A 24,306-nucleotide genomic window follows, 5' to 3' on the forward strand; every position below is an offset into this window, starting at 1 on the left:
TGGCTGACGATGTTAATTCAAGCAACCAACAATGTTCAGGCCACATTTGCCAATATATTTAAATATGGATCTCACACTAACATATAACCTCACTTGCAGATCCTTCCATATTGCATGAGAAGAAGGAGCATATAGGCAGCTTGCCCGGATATCAGGTTGGCATGAGTTGAGAAGCCAACTGCCCACCAGATCGTCGCATCTCTTCCAGCACTGATAGGCAAGAGCATCAGTGGGAGGAGGAAGAGTACCATCTACGAATCCAAGTTTCCCTTTTGCGTTGAGGGCCTTGGTGATTCCACGGACCCAGGATCCGTAATTGTCACCCTGTAACAATGGAGAAAACAAAACAGTGGCAGGGTTATCACTGGGATGGATAACATATGGATCTGAAATTCTGGAGTTTCCTGAGGCTGGAATGATTGGAGTTTCAGACGAAGTTTGATGTTGAGGACTGTCTGGTGGTGTTTGAGGAGTAGATTCAACCATGATGAAAGGATACAGAGAAAGATGTAGCGGAAGATGAGATAGGTCCTAGGATGGATCAAGATGATACCATCAAAGATTCTAAGGAATTGATTTTATTAATCTCTCACACTCATTACAGATTGTTCTACATTAAGTATTTATACAAGTTACAAAGAATGAAAGACCTAACAGATAGAACGAGTTTACAAGGCTTGTTACAATAACCAAAGATGCATAGGACTCGGATTTACAACAGGTTCAATAACCATATTCCTGAAGACTTGGACTATACATGGACTGACGGTGCAGACTATATACACAGCTTTGGTGCAGATAATATCCACATCTTTGGTGCAGACTATATACACAGCTTTAGTGCAGATTATATACACATCTAATATTTGGGTTGGACTCTGGAACTAGAATCTGACTAGACGAGTCAGATGTCAGATTGTTTTTCAGTTTTTTTTAATGTCTGACTCGACTCATACATATATGGCTCACTCAGAGGGGTACTAGTCAGGTATCATTCTGTACTCAAGTCATTGGCCACATATCTGACTGGATTCGTCAATGGACTCGAAAGTTTTCTGTAACTCTACTGTCTTGAGTCGGTTCAGATGAGTCAGATTCAGATGAGCAAGATTCAAACGAGTCTGAAAATAACAAACTACCTGTAAAACTAGCCAACATTTCTTTCAAATTCTGAGGTGCTTATCATGCAGGAAGAGGAGTGGAGATGGAGTAAGATGGAGAGGAGCAGAATCAATGAAGAAGATACTAAATGGTGGTGGAGGACTCTCTCCTGAGCTTGTCAGGGATATCACTACCAACATTTTCCCTACTGCTAAGCTTCTTTCAGCTTATGGCGAGTCCTTTGTCTCAATACAGACTCATTTCATGTTACTTAGCACCCCAAACTCCAATATCTTATATTTTTAGGCTCTTTTGGTGGTGAATGTAGGGATGACCGAGACATGTTCTTCATTAACCTTCACGACTCTTTATGACCCTGCAAGTGGAATTTCTGGAAATCCGTTACAAGGAATAGAGTCAACTCCTCGAGAGGGATTCCACGTTGGAAAACCAGCTCTGCATGTCGAATTGCGGGTAATTGGGGAAGGGTCTTCTCCTGTTGGCAGGATTTTAACAAGAGGACCACATGTAATGGTTAAGTATTGGGGGCATCAAATTGTAAATCAAAACCAAGGTTGGATTGATACCGGCGATATAGGCTGGATGGATTCTTCTGGCGAATTATGGCTTGTGGGACGACTAAAAGATCGAATAAAAAGTGGAGGAGAAAACGTATTCCCTGAAGAGGTAACAGAGCTAATACTAGAACTTGAGCTCAATCTTCACTAACTGCTGTATTTCAGAAAGAAATCATTCAGAGTTTTCTTTGGTGTTGATGATTTAGGTGGAGACCGTTTTATCAAAACACCCTGGGGTTTCTAGCATTCTTGTAGTGGGAATTCCAGAGCCTCGGCTGTCAGAAATGGTCATAGCCTGTGTTCAAATAAGTGAAGATTGGCTGTGGGAAGACCAAAACTCTGAATGTTTACAAGATGAGGAAAAGCTAATAATATCGACTGAAATCCTCCAAAACTACTGCAAGGAAATGAAGTTAAGCAGGTAATATTATACACCAATCTCCACGACATACAATCAAGCAGTAACGAACAGAAAGAAGAACAAAAACTGATATTGGGATTTCCTATTTGTTTGCAGGTTTAAAATACCAAAGGTTTTTCTATTGTGGAGGAAGCCATTTCCCCTGACATCAACCGGGAAACTGAAAAGACAGGAAGTTAGACAAGAGGCCATCTCAAAATTACAGCTAATGCTGCCTAGCTATCTCTGACTACTGAGAGAATAAAATAAATGACTTACTGAAATAAGACTGCAATCAGAACAATGTACATAACTCGGAATGACAAGAACACAGATTATGTATATTGAATGAGCTCTTGCGTGATTTTGTGTGCAGAAGCTATTGAGTGAATAGTATATACCGTAGTTGAATTCTCTTTTTGCAAGTAGTATTCGTATTTCCTAATCAGATACACGAGCTGATATTGATCATGAGCCTTAGTTTCTATTGGAAAAATCCTCGAGGCATAATTTTGTTTGTACTCTAAAAACAGTAGTTAGAACTTGGAACAAATGCTGTAGAAGTATAGGAAAAGGATGAAATTACAAATTTACCATTTAAATATCTCTGACCACAGCTCTTGGCATTCCAACTTCTATGTTACGAGACTCACATCATGAGGAGTTGTAGCAACTGATTGTGTTGGCTTGTGAATGGCTTCGAATGTTTGTATACACACACTGGCGAATCCTGTTAAAGCTTGAAACACATTTGGAAGACTTGTTTGTAGGTTGTTAAGTGTCATTGCCCGGCTTACCTGGACTGAGTGCAGATATTTAGCCTTCTCATCATCCACTTTCTTCCTAAAAGCTTCAATTCTCGCGCGCTTGACTACTAATGGGTGGCCAGGACTCAAGCTGGGATCTGCATCTGTGGTGGAGTTGCTTTTAGATTTCTTCTCCATTTCGTATAACGTGTTTAATTCCTTTTCCAACCTTTTCTCGAGTTGGTCGGATTTCTTTTGCAGATTGCGTTCTTCGTTCTGTTGCAAGACTATGGAGTGGATGACTGATACAAAGCTCTTAATGGCCTCAGCAGCTACCTGTCAATATAATGAACACAGATAATGAATACTTGCATACAAAAAAAAAAGACACAAATATAGATGTACTCCTGCAGCTGGAACGAGCACAGTGAGATGCACTTGTTTGCCTTGAACGCAATTTCCACAATACAAAGAACAGCCATTCAAAACTGATAAAAGGAAGAAATCTGCATCAAATATAATTGCAAATTACCTTTTCAGGTAACCTGTCAAAAGCAAGTTGCCACTCTTCACAAAGGATATGAATGTTAGATGCCAAACCAATTTGTGGTTGATCCTCGGCAAGGCTTTCCGCGAGTTGGACCCACCGGTTGAGCACTCTTATATACTCACGCTGAGATTTGACAAGATTACAGAAGCTATTGTACCATATATTTACTTCTCTTTCAAGTTGGGTTGTGGACAGGCAATGGAAGGAAGTGGTTGGCTCTGTGCTCGGATATTCACTGAGACGGTTAACCTGCTGTGAGATGTTGTTTTGAACCTGATGACATTCATACATAGTTCTCCACATGCGCATCAATCTGTAAAAGACAAGCCAACCTCAATACGGATTACTCCCTAAACATGTTAAAGATATAGGGCATATGTCATTCACAATACATGTATGTTACATGCAGTCCCAACTTTACATCACAAATGTTGGAATTCCTTAACTATATACTCAAAAAAGTTGGCTACGGGGAGGCCATTTTTAAGGATCATACAGTTATCTTCCTCACAGTCTATACTACAACAGCAAACGTGCAACCAGGTTGAAAGATCATCTCAAACTGAAGGTTACATGGCATTCAAGGAAATTAAATTCTTGCATTTATTGTATGCAATAATAAAAAGTTTTCATACTTAGGAGCAACGTCAATATGTAAAACTAAGCTTACAAGGTAGTGGACCTAACGCTACCCATAAATCACAACGTCACAACAAACAAAGATAAAAGAAAATATGTATTAAAGATCACAGTTTTATTACCTAGAAGATAGTTCGAGCAGCTGAGGGTGCAGCTCTTCATCCCTGAGCTTCAAAAGAGTCAAGCAAGTTTTACCAATTGAGTGTTGCAGATAACTCAAACTAGATTCTAGACTCTCAATATTTGCTCGCGCTTCCTCAGTCCTAAGCAAATCATAATCACCAGTTTCTTGTCTTTGTAACAACGAGGTTTTTCTTTCATACTCCAATTTGGTGATCTCTTCCTCCTGCAGCACCACATACATGAGAACTTAGGAACAAAATGAAAGTTTTAAAGACAAACTGTAACCTACTAAGGGTTCATATGCTTTGGTGCATCTGTGCTAATGCAGACAGATACAACTTGCAGTGAGGCCCAAGCTTAAATCTGTAAAACAGGGAGTGAAATCGTAGTTTAATGACTGCAAACACCTGCATTACCAGTTTTAGATATGTATTGACTGGAATTACTCTGTAAAAGGAGTTTTAGTACCGTGAATAATTGCAACTAGACTAGTTGTACCAAACACAGGTATAGTAGTCCCAGATGGTCATCATATATTAACTGATAAAAATAAAATCATACTATATAATAAGATTCACGTGCATAGGTGGGAGTTTCGAGCAGAAAAGGTGAATTTGATTACCTTGATTTCTTTATAGAGCTTCTCCTCCTCAGCATTGATCTTTTCAAGTGTGATGCAGTGGGCACCAGGTGTGCACGGCTCGTTTGGGTCATGTGATTCAATAGCATCTCTGCTCGACTGAAGTGATTTTGAAGACCAACTCCAAGATAATGCACTAAAGACCTTTGCAGACTTGAAGCTTTTCCCTACAGACGAAATAGCACTTAGAATGGAATTCCTTGTTTCATATCAACTAAGCACAGGAAAAATAAACCAAAAACAAGATCTGCTAAGTATTACTCATACAAATAATGCACATATGCCAAAGATAGTCCAATCAGGTATACAGGGTCTTTAGAGGGTCAGAAACCAGTTGCCACATTCTGTTGGTCAGATAGAAAGAAGTTGACCACAATGCTGCTACCTTATCAAAGTGGGCAAATTTTTTGGGCATGGGACATCAAGACGGAAATCATGGATCATGCAAGCAGCGCTGTCAGTATATACATACATACACAAACCAACAAGTTCATGAATTTATATCCCAAAAAGTCTTGCATCATTCTCGAAAACAGTAAGCATTGAACTCAAAGCTCTACACTCATAAGACAACAATATAAATCATGTGGTTTCTCTTATGATCCTCAACCTCTTCAATAGTGATACTGAGTTCTTAAACCAGTTCATAATAACATTTTTGACGAAAACAAACTGCTCTACGACGAGACCATCAATTCAGAACAATATCATGAATTAAAAGACTCAGATCAAAAGGTAAAGTTGACCCAAACAAGGTAGATATAATTCACAACTTCCTAAAATGACCGAGGTTGCAATGAGTCTTTCGCCCTTCAGCTTGTAAACTATTTTATAGCAATAGCATATACATTCACTCATGCAAGCATAATATAAGCTTCAACATTTAAAATTCCTATAATCGTATTCAAATGCAGAAATGCCACGCAACACTGATCAGAACCATAAATCCAATCCAAATTCAATGCCAAACAAAGATTATCGCAAAATTGAATCAACAACATAACTTAACAGAGATTTCTACATCAATTATAATAAAGTTAAGAGATAAGAATTTACTCTGGCTTGCTTCGAAATCCTGATGAATAGAATCACCCCTATTAACTTCCAAAAGAACAGCTACACCTCTCCCTGATTCATAAGCCCTCAAAAAATAATCATCAATTTCTTTAACAATCCCCAGCAATGAATTAAAATTCCTCCTCCTATTACTCCCTCCCAACATTGTTGTCATATTATCTGATCCTGCATCTTGTTTCGTATTCCAGCTTGCCGTAGATGAGTTATCATCATTCAGCTCCCCCATCAATGTCTTCTCCCTAAGCGAATTCAACAAATCATTAACCACTACTTCATGCTCATCTGGTTCCTCCTCTTCCTCATCATTCTCATCCTCATCCTCGCCGTCTTCAAATTCAGTTTTAGTTTCTTCCCAATCTTCCTCCTCAACTTTCTGCTCATTCTTGGAAATCGGAACAACAACAAAAGGATCCCAAAATTCCCAATTAGAACCCGACATCGGCGGTGGCGGAGGCGGTAGTATCTCCACATTCCGCTTCTTCTTCATCCCCTTATCATCAGTCGAAATCTCACTCTCATCATCAGATTCTTCATCCTCCTCATCCTCCTCTCCTCCTCTTCTATCAGGACTAAACGGAGGTGGCGGTGGCGGTGGAAGTGAACCTAACAACGACTTCCGCTGCTGCGGCGGCGGCGGCGGTGGTTGTAATGGTTGTTGTTCTTGACGAAAAGAATTAGAAACAATATCTAACTCGGATGATTCAGCTTCGGAGAATTGACGAAGAGTGATACCTGTGTTTTTGAGTGACTGTAGATATGACATTTGAGATGAAGCGAAATCAGCTCTGAGTATGAGTAATTGCTTCATTAGTTTTCTTCTTTCTTTACATCTTTGTAATCTCTCTTCATCTTCTATCTTCTTCGATGCTACACATCCCATTTTTTACAGACAAAAAATTGACAGAAATTTCTAACTTTAAAACATGATTAAAATGGAGATTTCTTGTTTGATTTTCTGATGATTCTGACAAATGAAGAAGTATATACTGTTGTTTTCTTCTGAAGAAGAAGAAGGGAGAAATTGGAAACTGTATTTTTGTTTTGTGCCCTAAAAAAAAAAAAAAAAAAAAAAAAAAAAAAAAAAAAAAAAAAAAAAAAAAAAAAAAAAAAGTATAGAAAATGGAGAGAGTGAGCTCGAAAATCAAGAAAAGGAAGAAGAAGAAAGAAGCGTATTTTAGCGGGACACCATTATTATTGGGGGAAAAAAAGAAACACTACTCAAATAACAACGCACGCAACAAGTGATGGTCCCTCCATGTTTCGTGTTTCGCCGATCTGCTTAGCCACTGATACACTATCAAGGTGGCGGCAACTAGATATCCTTAGACCAATGTGGTCCCCACTTACAGGAAAAGTGACGGTATCCATAACGCCACGTAGATGCGTTAATAGCGGCTGTACTTATGAAAAATGTATGTAATTGGTCTTAATTTGTTTTATCTAGAAATGTGACCTTTATCTCTGTGTAAAATTGTCTCATACCTGCTACTTGGCGCACCTTAAGCAGACGACACCCGCCGCGATTCCAGCGTCCAGCCACAGTTACAGCGCCTGCGTGACGATACATAAGTGGCTGAAAATCCACAGTAGGATAAGTGGGCCACCAATGGACACTCAGGACACGGCCACGTAGAGGTTGTACGAGTCGCTGTACTGAGCAGAAGCTGTACTGCATCTTCTTTTGGTGTTGGAAGCACTGTTTTTGACTGACGGATGTCGTCCGCAATTGCATAAGGTACGAGATAAGAAAAAGTATTCAACTATTTTGGAGTTTGTCTTGTGGACCTATTTGGTTAGCCACAGTTAACAAGACGCACCATGGTGGTGGTGACCACGACTGCTGTTGAATTGTCATGGATGGTGACCGGTGATCCGTACCAAGGTCCGGACCTATGGCATCTGAAATAATCTGTGCTCTCTTTTTCTTTCTTTTTTGTGTGTGATCATCTCTTTTGTGGCTCCTCGACGTGCATGTGAGTGGTCATGTGGTTGTAAGCGAGTAAAAGAACACTGCACAGGAGCTTGTTGCGGATAATAAGACCAGAAAGAACACTTCCTAGTCATGGGTTGCATGGAAAAAGAGAAACATCATGCATATCCTAGTCACGTGAAACCATTAACAACATTTCTGCAAGAAAAACAGTACAAATTCAAAACATATATTGGTTGATTCACCAAAACCTCTTTTCAATTATACTTATAGGCCAGAAAAATGGAAGTAAGGGAAAGAAAAGAAAAAAGAACAAAGACAACCAAGCACAGCACACCTAGATCTTTGGCACCGTACAAGCTCACAACCGACCGCATGCCTCATACTTTCCATCGTGTGATATACTATAGACAAACAATGCTCTTAAAAACAAAGACAACCAGGAGCAGAACCAGAAATAATCGTTACCCGGGCTTTACCATTTTTTTATCCGGGGTTTAAGTCTATAATTCCTATAAGTTTTACGATCCAAGTGGAATTAGGCTGTGAAAAAGTGGTGTTTTTGGGTCGTTGGGGGTGGCTCCAGCCAGGGGAAGCCTGGCTGTAGTTTCGCCCCTGAAGACAACCAAGCATAGCACACCTAAGTCTTTGGTACAAATACAGGCCTACAACTTTATGTTGTGTGCCGTGCTAACACACTCTGAGCCATTTATGTCCTCACAAACAATATTCTTGTAGCGTCATTAAAACAATCAACAACTTCGGTCAAATCACGTTGAAATCTTTAGTTTTTTTGTGTGAGATAAATTTTCTTACTTTAAATGAAAACATTGTTAACCTTAAAATCGATGCAAAAAAAAAAAGAAAAAAAAGATCCAGATCGATAATGTATCCCTTGATCATAAAGCTTTCATGGCAGCGTCCTTTTGCATCATCCATCGGTCCACCGAATACATAGAGGTGCACAAAACAAATTCGAAAAGCAACTTTTCAGGTGATATCCAAACACCCTCTTAATTACGTCTTATAATATCTCAATTATTTATCACTTAACAGGGTACCTTGTCACCGTGTTTTACAATAAAACTCACTTCCTATTCTTCTTTGCTCTTAAGCACAGAAATGCCATCCGGCGTAGATTGGGTTAAATGTCAAATGTGACTTGCGTTAAAACACTAGGTTAGGCTCAAGAAAAATTCCAAAACTAAAATATAGATAGCGAATTCGAGTCACTGATAAATATTATGATATGAAAAGCCAAAAAAGTTGTGGCGTTTCTTAACTTGCTTCAACAACTCTTATGGAACAACGAGGAAAAAAAAGTTCCTCACAGATACTGAATATTTTAGATACTTTACCCGATTCACTTGAAGTAACAAGTACATGTATTTTTTATTATAAAGGTTCGCATCGTACACTTTTTAGAAACCTCTTTTATAAGAAGATCTTTATTAGCTATAATACCATGTAGTTAAGCAAATAATCATTTTTTATCCACTTTTTTAATTATGTAATTTTAATTTCTTGCAAAGATATAAACAAGTTATTATTTTTTTTCTTATGCTTTTAGATTGTATACTATCTGATATCCAAATAATAACTGAGTGCGAATTCAAAGTGAAAATGATCACATCTGAATATGGATATTGGATCTAATTTGGATGCAGATAATGCAATACCAACATGTTTTGTTAGCTATATTGATGAATTTTTAGAGAAATTTTTGGGATAATTTTTTTGGTCGTTTTGCGGGATAACCGTGACAGGGTATAAGTTTCGTCTGAGAGAGCATGTAAGTTTATAAGTCCGTCCGACCGGGTGTTAACATAAAACCATCCTTATCAGGCGTGAATATTAAATATGCCTCACCGATAAGCGTAGTTATAAATTTCAATTGTTTGGGGACGTACATATAGGTTACTCCCACTCACAGGAGTTATTTAAATGTTTGTTTGAGTAAAACGCATCCACCTCCTCAGTGAACGAACTTATAAGTAAAATATGAAATATAATACAATCTCGTATCGGCTTGGCTATTTCGATTACTAGTGTTAAAAATTGGTGAAAAAAGAACCTAAAAGCTAATAAATATAGCATAACTTTTTAGCATTTTAACTATCATCACGACCGTGAATTCTCTGCTGAGCCAATAAAATTAAATAATTCAAACGGATTTCCATTATATCGGAATATATGTACAAATTTTTTTGATGATCAAACATATTAGAAAAAATGCAACACTTTTATTATGTCAAAACATATACACTTAGCAATTAGTAACTTATAAAATCTTCGAAATTCATCAACATGAAGATTGAAGATCATTATCAAAGTCAGAATCATCTTCAGGTTTTGGGACTAATGTGAATTTCTCATGATTTTGATCATATCCCAAAACTAATGAGACTTCATTGAAAAAAAAACTCCATATAATTGAATGCTTGATAAAAAGGAAGGACCAATTGCATCCCGATAAATCCTTACCCTGACCAAATTCTGTCAATAACATTTTTTTTCCAAATCCCCTGATATAATTTTCTTAATGATTTCCATGTCCAAAATATTCTCAGCAGCTGCCATTAAACTTTCTCATGGAAGATGAATGTTGTCGGGCGTGATACAGATAGGTCATGTTATTTTAATTAAAAGGAAACTTCAAAAATTCAGTTATTAGATTTTTACTCGTGCCATATTTTTCGATTTGGTTACTGTAACCACCACTGTTCTCCCAACAGTTTTTATTCCCTAGAAAAGATACCGACATGGTCTTATTCAGTATATCAACTATTTCACTCTTATAGATCATGGCATACAATAGAGTCCTTGAAATTGACCGGTAACCTAGCAACAAGCTGGGCGCCGACCTCTTTTTAAAGCTAAGCCTAATCTATGAAAAAAAATCACCTAACTTAGCCTAATCTTGAAATTGACCGGTAAACTACCTAACTACCCCTTTTTGCAATAGCTGGGCACCAACCCCTTTCACTCTTGGGTTTTGGTTTAATTTCTTTGTAGTATTTTTGTATGGCATCCGTTATCACCTTCAATATCAAAACAAAACGAGTCACCATCCATAGTGTATTTTCTCTTTAGTGTCATGTAACTAGTTTCATAATCTCTCCCCTGTACAGTACTCGGCATATCTAACACAATATCTGTTTCGAAAAATCTTGTCACCCTTTTTCTATGTTTCTCTAAGATCCGGGAATAAAGAAAGACAATGGTGTAATTTCTAACTAAAGCTATTGTAAATCCCTTGCAAGTTATTATCTTCTCATCGCTTCTTCAACTTTGAGACATAGGTCTTTAAAGTCTTGCTCGTAACAAATTCTATACTCTTCCGATCATCTTTAAAAAAAGATTTTCTCTTCTTTTATATCAGTGATTTCCTCTTCTTCATTACCTTTCTTTCTTATAAACGCTTTCCACATCTCTATCCTCTTCAATAGTGTTATCTTATTATTTCTTATCAGTGGCAATCGGTATACTGGGCTTGTAAAGAATTTTATACATTTCCATTAGTATTGACTTAGCTAAAATAATGTAACAACGTATTATTATCTGTGCATTACAAAAAGTAATCAAAAAAATATATTGGAGAAACTGGATAATGCAGTCATAATATTTTAATATATTTGCTTTGTGTATTCATAATAAGTTAATAAAAAATAATTAATAACTGAAGTAAAATGTGAAAGAAAAAAGAAAAAATATATGAAAAAAGTATATGTTTAAACATTCATATGAGAGCAAAAATGAAATGTTTGGTAGGGATAACATACGCAATTTTACATTTGGCGACAAAAAAAAATAATACCTATGGCGACGGTAGACACATATTTTGAAAAAAATTATGTGTAAACTGTGTATAGACATTGATTTTTGATAGATAAAGAAAGGATACACACATTCAAATAAATTCGAAGTATAACCAAATTCAATCTAATAATAATATTTTCTTCCAGTTCCCTTGATCCAATTATTTGGTTACGCATTTAAAGTCCATAAACTTATTAATTATGAGACAAATTAGTTAAAATATATGTGAACCACTATGAAGCTTTAGAAAACGGCTAGAGGAAAACACGAAGTCCCTGAAATAACTTAGTGAAACGAAAAATGCAAAGACAAAATTTCCCCACGTAGAACCTAAGTAAATGATGTTGTTGTGAGACTTTGGTTAAGAAGGCTCAAAGATGCCATGTATGATGCAGATGACGTTATGGATGCGTTCTCTTATGAAATCATGTGTCTTCAAGCAAATTAGTGGCATCAACAAACTAGGGAGCACTATAACCGTCTAACATCATTGATGGTAGATGATTCGGGACTTCTAAAAAGGGATGACGCAAAATCAGAGATAGTAAAGATATTGTTCGACAATTTGTTACCACCATCAGACAACATTTTCATAATTCTCATCATGGGTATATGTGGTCTTGGAAAGACTTCACTAGCTAAGTTGGTCTATAATGATGAGTCCACACGAAAATCATTTAAACATCGAACCTTTTTTTCAAAATTTCTGTTGCAAAGACATTAAATCATCGATATGCATTAAACCATTAAGAAGATGTTAATAAATTTTTCTTCTCACTTCTCTAACTTGGAAATTCCATTTCTAGCCTAAAATAATAGATGCATAACGAAGACGATTCCAAGTATCCGGTAAACCAGCCACACACCAAAGGCTACAAACACGAGACGTCCCATCTCTGTTTCCATAACGTGATGGATGAGCATATTTTCTTAGTTGTGACATGGTTATTGCGTCCAATAAAATTACAGGATTTGACATCTTACTTAATACTTCCTTGAGTACAACCACATTTGGTTCGGGAATTCCAGGATATGTAGTACCATTAAATGGTGTAGTGTGACCCGCATAAGACGTGCGAGGAAAACCCCAATCCTTGCCTCTACCAGGAAAAAAAAAACAAAGTCCCCGTTTAGATTTGGATTGTCAATGGGTATATGATTTAGGACCCGTAACCAAACCCTTTAAAATAATCAGGTCCGGATCCTGATGGTTTCGTGTCCGGAGCTTAATTTGGTAAAATCAGATACCAACCCGGTAAAAAGGACGAGTTGCCATTGAGATGGTAGTACTAATAAGGACACGGTGACATAGAAACGACTAGACACATAATAGTCGAACTTTTAAAGAACTATGACGCAAACACGTTATGAAAACAATAATATTTTACACTTAATTTTTATATTATGAAAATAATTTTTCCAACATGCGAATGAATTGTCTGTAAATAATAAATTGTGTAAGAATAAGCATACGTGCCAATGAAAAATTTATATACAAAAAGTACAAACATCATTATTATACATTTATCTTAAAATTGTGGGTGACATGCATATATATGATGTTAGCCATGTGTCTAAAGCGGAAACATACGCGTCTAAGTGCTAGACGTCAGTCTGACACAAGATTTTATGTGTGTCCATGCTACGTAGCCATTAAGTGTTTGGAAAACAAACCCAAATACTTCTAAAACGTTGTTAATATTTTTTTTAATTTAAATCTAATATATTTTCGCATAAAACTGTTGTACTAGAAGTGTAATGTATAAAGTGTGTCGTGCCAAAACGTATATAGCACAACAAAACACATATAAAATAACACAACACGTTAGAAGTTTAAAAAAGAAACGGCAGTAAGTGTCATGCTGATAAAAAACTTACTTCATATGCGTGGGAGAAATTCCTTGATAGTAAATTTGAGTTTTGTTGGGTCAATATTATTGTCGACCCATGTTGACCAAGAAATGATAAGAATTACAAACAAACTATTTAGAAGAAATGCATCATGGTAGCTTCTCAAGGAAAAGAAAACCATCTTAGAAACAAGTCGAAGGAAAAAAAATCGTTCTTAATTTTCTATTTAGATCGAAATTTATAAAGGAATTCGGTTGTGGATGAATTTGTTAAAGACTCTTTTATTGTAACAGCAGGTTTCTATTGATAAGTATCGGCAAAGATATATAGCAGAAAAATGTGATAGTTTACCACTTGCAGCAAACTCTCTAAGAAGATTAATGTGTTAAAAATAAATCAAAGTTATTGGTTATCGATCGCAAACAATAATGATTTGTGGAGTATACCAGAACATGAAAAGGTCGTATCAATGTTAAAGTTCACCTACAATAGTATAGCTTCACCTTTGAAACAATGTTTCTTGTATTGTTGTATTTTTCCTAAAGACTAGGTAATACATAGAGAAACATCAATTCGATTACAGATGACCAAAGGATTCCTTTCACTATCTAGTGGAGGAGATAATATATCTTTTGAAGATATAAGAAATGAATATTTTGATAATTTGGTTTGGATTTCTTTCTTTCAAGATAAAGAATTAGGTGATATCACGACATGTAAAATACATGACTTCATATATGATCTTGCTATAAGCATTCTGGATCCTAGTGAATTTGGAATTGCAAAGGTAGGTGATGGGAACGAATAAATATCACAAGTTCATCGCTTACAGATACCAAGCTAGGCATATACAAAAGAGTTGTTGAACGCAATGAAGTTGCGTACCATTCTTGCTTTTGACGGACTTCTTAATTCCATACTTCTCTATAGGCATTTATGAATATTATATACACTCAATTTCCGTAGTTTATGATCACTATTTTCTTCGATTTGCAAGCTGAAGCATCTAATGTACTCTAACCTCTCGTACATTGGTTCGTTTCCGAAAGTGTCTTTACATTATTCTTACAATCTGCAAACACTTGTATTTCCAAGCTACCTTCTCAGTGAAATTAGATCTTTGAAGAGTTTGAGGATCTTGATATCTCGAGGTCGAATACTAAACATATACTCGAAAATATTGGGTCCTTAGAACATCTAAGATATCTTGATCTTTCTGTTAGAGCAATGTTCGATCGAACTCGCAAGCGTTTCTATATCAAGCTTGTTTGTCAAGTTTAATTTCCAAAACTATAATTCTTGATTTCTAGTCTACTTATATCTAAGTCTCAGATTAGGATAGAAAGTGTAGTTGAGAATTAGACTTCACGGCGTTCATCGATTGAAGACGAAGAACTACTAAGAGGAGCTTGTGGAACTTCATCAACAAAAGGTATGTGGAGACTTGAACTCATCTATCACTCAAAAATATATATACTCTATCTCCTATTTGAGAAAAAATTCGTATAGCTATATAGACTTCAATTATGCACATTTGATATTTCGAGCTCAGTTTAACTCACTTACATATTTCTCGAAATATGTGTAGGTAAGCTTTAGCTTTCACCAAGTTCATCTTATATTCTTGACGAAAGTCAAAAGATGATCATGTGAAAATCTCCTTGTAACATCTTACATGATTTGTGTGAGACAGTCATTTGATGTAGACTCAGAATGTTTCGTATTGATCATTCGATCACTTGAAAGTTGCTTTGAAGCTAATAGTTTGTGTGAGACATCTATTGTCATCTTCCAAGAATGTTGCAATGGTTGAAATGAGAGTTTAGAACAATTTGATATAATCACAGTATGTGTACTTGCATATGTGTGATCCAAGTCCGGGAACCATGGTATGCATACCCGTATGCGTACTGGTTGGTTTAGTGAAAGTACGGGAACCTTGTACGCATACCGGTACGCGTACTGGCGTAAGGTTCAGTTCCGGAAATTTCTGCTGAGTTTGGTGGTATGCGTACCCGTTCACATACTGGCGAACCCAAACTTAGTCCGGCCAATAAGGTATGCGTACCCGTTTGCATACTTGAGTGGATTATGTTCTAAAATCGATTTGTTCATGAACTAATACATTTATATAATAAGGAATGCAATATTTTGCAAACCGTGGCTGTAATGTTCATGAATTGATTCAAGTGAATCATAATCAATTTTGCTTCAATGGTGTCTTGTATATTTCTATGAGAATATAAACAATTGAACAACTTTAAATATAAACCGCTCCATACAACATCACCATACAACTCCATATAGCAGTAAGTATCACCGACTTAGAGAAAGTCTAATGGAGACTGGCGAAAATGCATATTTGATGGTCCACGTGGATGAGACTTGAGCTCCCTTTCTGTTCCTTTATACTCTTAATTTTGTTACATGATTTATCATATCTTTATGTGTTTCCATTAACATTAATATTACCATGTTGGAACCCGCCAACGTTCCATTGAGGGTTTTGGGTTTGTTTCTGGTAAAGAACAAGGATACTCGCATTGTTGAGAAATATTTACAGTCTCGTATGACGATTTCTTTAGTACTTGATATTCAATAAACAAACCAGGTTATATCAATTCATCTTTCTAAGGATGTGGAAACACGCTTCGTTCTTGAAACTCGTATTTCTTATTTTTCGTCATTCCTCTCGAGTTTTTCGTTGCCTCAGTTTGAAGTTACGATAACAAAACATAGACATTTTAAATATCAATTAAAAAAATTCAAATACCACTTCTCACATCGATTTCAGCCTCACTGCTCATTTCGCAACAATTGATTTGCATCATCAAAGCTTCTCAACTGTTCGTATCTTTGATGCTCGTATTAAACTTACATTACAACCTAGCAACATCACGAATTTTTGCATTCCCAGTTTCCTGAATTAAAAATATTCCCCCAAAGCGTGTTACATTGGCGTAAAAACTACATAAGCTCTGCAAATAATTTTATCTTCATCTTGACTATACTGTGGACCGCGAACTTTTGGTGATTAACCATTTTCGGGTGGAGCATATTTTTCCTGTGGTGAATTCTACCATTTTGGAAGAGATTTGTTTCACATTGGAAGAGAAAGTTTAAGATTGGAAGAGATTTGCTTGACTTTTGGAAGAAATTGGAAGTGAAAATTTGAGATCGGAAGAGATTTTTTTTTTAAAATTATGGGTGTAGAAAATGTGATTCGGAAGTGAAGGAAATTAAAACCGTTAGATAAACTAGTCATCATCGGCCCAGTCTAGGTTGATCAACCTAGACTTGGTCGATCGTCCAAGTCTCAATTAATCTTCTCAAGTTGAGTCCATCAACTCAATTCGAGACAAAAATGTGTAGATGTTCTGATGTGAGCCTTCGCCCACCCACTAGGCTTGCTCTTACCTGATGGCTGATATATGCAAGCAAAGACATCAATGCCAGGGCCCTGACCCAACTGGCTATCGGAATGGCACCAATAGGTGCACATCCATCTACTTGAAGGCTAAGTCACTTTGCATAATACGCACTTAACCTAAAAAAACAAATAAACATCAGATCCATCTATTTTAGTCGTTAAATTGAAATTTCATCCAAATTTTTTTCCTCCCTCTGCTTCTTCTTCACATTCATTCGTTCCATTTCTCCTCCGCCAGATCTGAATCTCTCTGTAGAATCAATAATCATTTTGTGATTTGAGTTGATTGGATCCGATGGAGAATGGAGAGATAGAAAATCAAGATGATGATAATCATCATCATCATCATATACCGGTGTCTCATCAAACTGTTGTTGGTGGTCGGAGACAATATACACCGGTGGTGGCTCATGATCGTGCTGTTCTTGAAATGACTTCTTTAGAATCTGGAGGAGGATCTTCTACTCCTCCACCACCTTCTTCCGGTGGTTTACCCATTCCCAGCAATCCATTAAAGTAAGCTCCCCTCAATTCGTTTTTGATTTTTCGTGATTTAGGGTTAATTTTTGTATATCATGTTTTGGAAACTTGGATTGTGATGAGAAAATGATTAAATAGGAAGAAAGAGAGAGCAATTTTGGAATGGAATTTGATTAATTGAGTTACTGGATAGAATATATTTGGGATGAAATTTCATTGAGGGTGTTTTAGTTGATATTGTGTTTTGATTCATGTACATTGCTGGTTGTGTTAGTGTGGGAATAGTTTCATGTTAGTTGGTGTAAATGTTATCAAGGGTACTTTCCATTCGCGTCTTATCGGATAGTTAGTGACTGATTATAAGGTTTCCCCACATTGCTAAATACTAATGTTCGCCATGAAATAACAAGCTATTGATGACTTGTTTTATGCTCATGGGTAAGCAGTAAGTTGGTGAAGAATCAAATTTGAGTGTTGTGTGTGTATAGGAGAAATATGTTACTGGAAACAAAAGGAACAGCCCATGTATGCTTAAAGCTCTGAACTTTCCAGTGCCACCCTATGCACCGTCAATGACATGCATGGTTTGCTGTATGATTAGGTCCCTAGTTTTCTCGGATAGGAAACACAAGTATATCCAGTGACTCCTGCCTCAGGTGTCCTCCGACGGACTAAAAAATCTTCATAAGTTTAATTATCATTTTCCTTTTGTCATTGGGATTCAAGGTGCCCTCTACAATCTTTGATGGTTGATGTATTTGTCTGAGCATATACCACAAATAACATTTTTTTTTGGTGACTGATTTTTGGTCATCTGACTAACACACACGTTTCCATATTTATACAATGTACAGAAACATAAAACTCGACGCTGGAGAAACATCATCTCCTTCACGTGGAAATCAAGATAGGCCTCAGAGAGATTCCAAATTGGAGTTGTTTGGTTTCGATTCTCTTGTAAATATTCTGGGTCTCAAGAGGTACCCGATTTATCTCGTCTTATCACTTTACACTTTGTCTGATTAAAGTTTAATACCTCAAGTTTTAGCCCCGTTTGTCATAAAGAAAAGCAAAGATTCACATATTATGGATAGTTTCATCAAGTATATTTTGTTTGTGTAGTTGGACAGTGTAGGGGTTTATATAATCATCTATGTGTTCTCCAGCATGACAGGTGAACAACTTGTGGCACCTTCAAGTCCAAGAGATGGGGAGGACGTTTCTATCACACTTGGACGCCCTAAGGTGCACTGCTCTTCACCATTCTGCATGTTCTCATCATGATGGCTCTCTTTTTCTCTAATTAAATTTTGTGCTTACCAGTTTAAGGAATAGTTTTTGACATAACAATTTTTATTTAATGCATCCAGTAGAGTGTGCCCCTTGACTTTGGCATTGGCCTTTATAACTTTTAGCTGATACAATTTGTTTCACCGTGCAGCCAAATGATTTGAAAATGGGGACTATGATGGGTGTGTTTGTACCATGCTTGCAGAATATTTTGGGAATTATATACTATATTCGGTTTTCCTGGTAAGACAGTCTCTTCTTGTCTGGCTGTTTTAGTCTTGTTATCTGCATGTGCAGGCTTACCTCTATCATATAACTGTCTCCTGATACCACACGAACAAATTTGAGGTAGTAAATTGTCTGTGAACTCCTGTCGAGTAAATTTATAAGTCCATCCAAAAGACATGAACAGTGCGTGCTGATGCACTCTGTTTGGATTCGAATCTCAATTTAAGGGTAGGGTGAAACTTTGTTGTAGTATGTAAAATTAGAAAAGATCATGGATTTCTCTAAAGTTGATCTTACTGTGGTGATATCAATCGGGAACCTTGTTATTCCAAATGAGTTATACCCATAATATAGGATGTTTTCCCTTCTTAATTCTTAGTTAGAACTTGATAGCACTTTAAGATCTACCCTGGTACTGTCTAACTAAGTAGCTCTGAGTGCTAAAGTTTTGTATCAACCGCCTTTTTGAAGTTTCTATCATTTATTTAGCTCAGAACTATTAGCTTCTTGTAAGTTTTGTTCTTATTCATCCATCAAAATGTTTTTGCTATTCTTTCACCATTACAATAATCTCCTTCTATTCTAGTTATAATATGTGGAAATAATGAGTGGTTTCGAACCTACTGTTTGCAGGATTGTTGGTATGGCAGGTATATGGGAGTCACTATTGCTGGTTTCTTTTTGTGGCTTGTGCACTTTTTTGACATCCATATCATTAAGTGCAATAGCTACTAATGGCGCAATGAAGGTAGTGATAGTGTTACATGTGCTGTTATTAGTGGTAAATTGGAACCTTTAATACACTAAGAGACAGGAATAGTTGAACTGTGCTTGGATGTACACCTTGTCACTAGCCTAGTATTTAAAGTGAGCCTACAAATGTTTATACTAGTTTTTGATGAAGCAGCTGCTAGTATTTTGTTTTTCATATATTTCATTTTACTCACAGGGTGGTGGACCATATTATTTAATTGGTCGAGCGCTTGGTCCAGAGGTTGGTGTTAGTATTGGGCTATGCTTCTTCCTCGGGAATGCAGTTGCTGGATCCATGTAAGTGTGATTCTTTTTTCTTCTGATGATGTCCTGAGACTTGAGGTGGCCGAGGCTGTCTGTAGGTCCAATATGATGTTATTTTTCTTACAACCTCTTAATTTATATTTTATGATGATTTACCTTTTCTTTTTTAAGTTTTTTTTTTAATGGAAAAGCAGTTGAATTGCACATTATTTTTGCTTATGCTTATTTGGTTCCTTAATGTTTGTTTCAGGTATGTTTTGGGGGCAGTGGAAACCTTTTTAAATGCTGTACCGGCTGCCGGGATTTTCAAAGGTAACGGTTTGAATCAGTTGACATCTCAAGTGTGTAATTTGGATGTAGTTGTGTTCTGCACACTGCACACTGCTTTGGTAATGCTAGTTTTATAGCATTATAACAGACACCTAATTGGTTAATAGGTTAATATTTTTTTTTTATCTCATCTCCCTTTTCTTTTATAGATTGTTTCCTTCTTAGGTGGTAAGATCGATAGATACTGTTTGACAGACAGGTTTATTTTAATTTTCCAGAACGATTGGTAATGGTGACATTAGTTTCAACATTGTCTTAAGTGGAGTACCATCTGCTAAGAAGTGTCTCCTGATTTTGTGAATGTAGGGAGCATAACAAGTGTCAATGCTACTTCAGGAGCTACAGAACATATTCAAACTCCAAATCTTCATGATCTTCAAGTATATGGACTTGTCGTAACTATTATCTTATGTTTTATTGTGTTTGGGGGAGTAAAAATAATCAACAAGGTTGCGCCTGCTTTTCTTGTACCTGTTCTGCTTTCAATATTTTGCATATTTGTTGGGATGTTTGCAGCAAAGAAAGATTATCCTTCACGTGAGTTTCACTTTCTCGGCATTTTATTTTTCTAACACTAGTCTGTAGTGGTTTTGTTTTTATGATGGAAAAGGTGGACTTATAATTGACCACTAAGGATGATTAAAAAAGGCAGAGTACTGGCATATACCAATTACATATCCTTTTTTCTGTCTTGCTGGCAGCTGGAATCATGGGGTTGAGTGCTGAAACATTTAAAGATAACTGGAGTTCAGCATATCAGCGCACCAATAGTGCTGGAGTACCTGATCCCGAGGGATCAAGTTACTGGAATTTTAAGTAAGTATATGCTTTATCTTGTGGCAAAATATAGTTGTTAGTTAAAGTTTCTAATTTGTTATTAGTGACTGATTTTCACTTTATCCAATTATACTGATTGACTATTTTATTGTCTGATATCCAATTAGTAACACTTTTAGCAGTCTTAGTTATATGATATTGCATCATTTCGTCAAACTTAGGGTGATTTCTAATTGCTTAAAGTTATCTTTTTTCTAAATTATGTGCTTGGAGAAAAATATATGATAGGAAGATGTAGGAAAGTTTCAATTTACAGTCTTCATTTTCTTTTCAATCACTGATAGGGATATGCTGTAAATTTAAGAGCTTCCCAGTTTTGGTGGATTCTATTTTATTGTTCATGTGGAGTGATTGGAGAAGCTAAATACTCAAATTGCCTGACAGACAATCTTGTTCACTGCTTTCAGTGCATTGGTAGGTCTCTTCTTCCCTGCTGTGACGGGGATTATGGCTGGTTCAAATCGCTCTGCGTCACTAAAAGACACTCAGCGGTCCATTCCTGTTGGAACCTTGTCTGCAACTCTTGTGACCTCTGCGCTATATCTAGTATCTGTTTTGTTTTTTGGAGCTCTTGCAACCAGAGAGAAGCTTTTAAAAGATAGGTGAGAAATTTTCTATTGGAGTCATCTTTCTTACACTATGGCCTGCAGGGCCAACTTGGAGTCATCATTAACCGAGAATCAGCGCATTCTGAAATTTGTACCCATCATGTATTTTGAGCGGTACTTAGTAATGTCAATCCTACTTTTCTTAGTCCTAGCTCGTATGTTAACTGAATTCTGTGCAGGCTACTTACAGCTACTGTTGCATGGCCCATTCCTGCTGTCATATATGTTGGAATCATTCTTTCCACTTTAGGAGCGGCACTTCAAAGCTTGACAGGTGCTCCAAGATTACTCGCGGCTATAGCTAATGACGACATTCTACCAGTCCTTAATTATTTCAAGGTTGCTGATGGGGGTGAACCCCACCTTGCCACTCTTTTTACTGCCTTCATCTGTATGATTTGTGTTGTGATGGGGAACCTAGATCTTATTACACCGACGATAACCATGTTTTTCCTACTCTGTTATGCGGGAGTAAATCTATCTTGTTTCCTTTTGGACCTTCTAGACGCTCCTAGCTGGCGCCCTAGATGGAAGTTTCACCACTGGAGCCTCTCCCTTGTTGGAGCATCACTTTGCATTGGTAAGCTGAATCCCCTTTGAGAAAGGATCCTCAAAACATTTATTCATACAAATAGCGTAGGATTCCCAGTGGCTTATCTAGTCGATAAGGAGATTATTCTTAGGGCGGTGAGAAATTTCCCCAAACCATGTGGATCATCCTCTCTGAAACCAACCTATTGTAAATCTTGTGCCTTATCATCCGCTGAATGCCATTGAAAATTAATGACTTAGTGGCTGTTGTTTTTAATTGAAATGATGATGCACACACATATACGCTCAGTAGGATGATATTCAGCGAAGGTGATCTGCATTATTAGGAGAAAGCCCTTAATGCATGGGGTTACTCACTGGGGGACCTGCTTCCACTTCATCTTCATATTTGCATGTTTCCAGATGATTCCTTTTCATGCTCTTCATTTTGTTGCCAATGCAGTGATCATGTTCTTGATCTCCTGGTCTTTCACTGTGGTCTCCCTAGCCCTTGTCAGCCTTATATATTATTATGTGAGCCTCAAAGGGAAAGCTGGTGACTGGGGTGATGGTTTTAAGAGTGCATATTTCCAACTTGCGCTCCGAAGTCTTCGATCCCTAGGAGGTAGTATATCAATCTCTAAGTTCATTCAGTTCCCTTTTCATGTTTTAAAGTCCATACTAACAACTAATCCTCATATAATGTCTTTACCCTCAGCAAATAATGTCCACCCTAAAAACTGGTATCCAATCCCTCTCATATTCTGCCGGCCATGGGGAAAGCTACCAGAGAATGTCCCCTGCCATCCAAAACTTGCTGACTTCGCCAACTGCATGAAAAAGAAAGGCCGCGGTATGTCAATCTTTGTCTCTATCCTTGATGGAGACTACCATGATTGTGCAGAGGATGCAAAAACTGCATGCCGTCAGCTGAGCACCTACATCGAGTACAAACGATGTGAAGGTGTAGCAGAAATTATCGTGGCCCCAAACATGTCTGATGGCTTTCGCGGAATTGTTCAAACTATGGGACTTGGAAATCTAAAGCCCAACATTGTGGTAATGCGGTACCCAGAAATCTGGAGGCGGGAGAACCTATTTGAAATCCCGGCCACCTTTGTTGGCATCATAAATGACTGCATTGTTGCAAATAAAGCCGTTGTGATTGTTAAGGGTTTGGATGAGTGGCCCAATGAGTACCAAAAGCAGTATGGTACAATAGATCTGTACTGGATCGTCAGGGATGGTGGTCTCATGCTTCTTCTCTCTCAGTTACTCCTCACCAAAGAGAGCTTCGAAAGCTGCAAAATACAGGTTTTTTGTATTGCAGAGGAAGACATAGAAGCAGAGGAACTCAAAGCTGACGTTAAAAAGTTTCTATATGATTTGAGAATGCAAGCTGAGGTGATTGTCATTACGATGAAGTCATGGGAAGTTCAAGTGGAGGGTGGTCCGCCTCAACAAGATGATTCCATAGAGGCATTTACCAGTGCCCAAAGACGAATTGCTTCATATTTGGGGGAGATGAAGGAAAGAGCTCGAAATGAGGGGACTCCACTAATGGCAGATGGGAAACGCGTTATTGTGAATGAACAACAGATTGAGAAATTTCTGTATACAACTCTGAAATTAAACTCGACGATATTAAGATACTCTAGAATGGCGGCTGTGGTGTTAGTGAGTCTACCACCTCCACCACTGAATCATCCGCCGTATTTTTACATGGAGTATATGGATTTATTGGTGGAGAATGTTCCTAGGCTGTTGATGGTTAGAGGTTACAGAAGAGATGTGGTTACCTTGTTCACATAGTAGCTGCCATTAGGGTTTGTTGTCCTCTGACACAGCTCATTGTATCATTTTTTTCTTCTTTTTCTCATTTTAGGTCTGTTTATTGTTAATATATGTTTTTTATATCTGAATTTTTGTAGGTAACGTTTTTACATTCATTCTTTTTCTGTCCCTAACTTGGACCCTGTTTTTTCTTTCTTCTTAACCATGTACATCCCTTGGGGGATGTTTGATGAGATTAGTTCAAGGCAAAATTGGATTGTTGGACAAGTTCGATGAAATCGTAACTTATATTGATCATTTTAGTTGT

General features: G+C 37.2%; 3 protein-coding genes across 3 annotated transcripts; 2 read left to right on the forward strand and 1 right to left on the reverse strand.

The window, feature by feature from the left end:
• Positions 1–960: 960 nt before the first annotated feature.
• On the forward strand, positions 961–2,341 carry LOC113276283 (2-succinylbenzoate--CoA ligase, chloroplastic/peroxisomal-like). Its single transcript, XM_026525870.1, has 5 exons — positions 961–977; positions 1,191–1,333; positions 1,430–1,788; positions 1,886–2,100; positions 2,197–2,341. The coding sequence occupies exons 1-5, from the start codon at positions 961–963 to the stop codon at positions 2,327–2,329; spliced, it is 867 nt and encodes a 288-aa protein (XP_026381655.1). The 3' UTR covers positions 2,330–2,341.
• Positions 2,342–2,399: 58 nt separating this feature from the next.
• Positions 2,400–6,894, reverse strand: LOC113324279 (nitrate regulatory gene2 protein-like). The gene is made up of 5 exons (XM_026572604.1): positions 5,834–6,894; positions 4,760–4,944; positions 4,137–4,360; positions 3,358–3,688; positions 2,400–3,161 (listed from the first exon to the last, which is right to left on the reverse strand). The coding sequence occupies exons 1-5, from the start codon at positions 6,732–6,734 to the stop codon at positions 2,715–2,717; spliced, it is 2,088 nt and encodes a 695-aa protein (XP_026428389.1). The 5' UTR covers positions 6,735–6,894; the 3' UTR covers positions 2,400–2,714.
• Positions 6,895–17,038: 10,144 nt separating this feature from the next.
• On the forward strand, positions 17,039–24,277 carry LOC113324291 (cation-chloride cotransporter 1-like). Its single transcript, XM_026572613.1, has 13 exons — positions 17,039–17,400; positions 18,219–18,344; positions 18,531–18,609; positions 18,806–18,897; positions 19,516–19,630; positions 19,832–19,932; positions 20,150–20,211; positions 20,536–20,766; positions 20,931–21,045; positions 21,474–21,668; positions 21,854–22,254; positions 22,669–22,830; positions 22,924–24,277. Exons 1-13 carry the CDS (start codon positions 17,180–17,182, stop codon positions 24,015–24,017), a joined length of 2,994 nt encoding a protein of 997 aa, XP_026428398.1. The 5' UTR covers positions 17,039–17,179; the 3' UTR covers positions 24,018–24,277.
• Positions 24,278–24,306: the final 29 nt, after the last annotated feature.

The sequence above is a fragment of the Papaver somniferum genome, chromosome 1 (genome assembly GCF_003573695.1).
Source record: "Papaver somniferum cultivar HN1 chromosome 1, ASM357369v1, whole genome shotgun sequence".
NCBI classification, from domain to species: domain Eukaryota; kingdom Viridiplantae; phylum Streptophyta; class Magnoliopsida; order Ranunculales; family Papaveraceae; genus Papaver; species Papaver somniferum.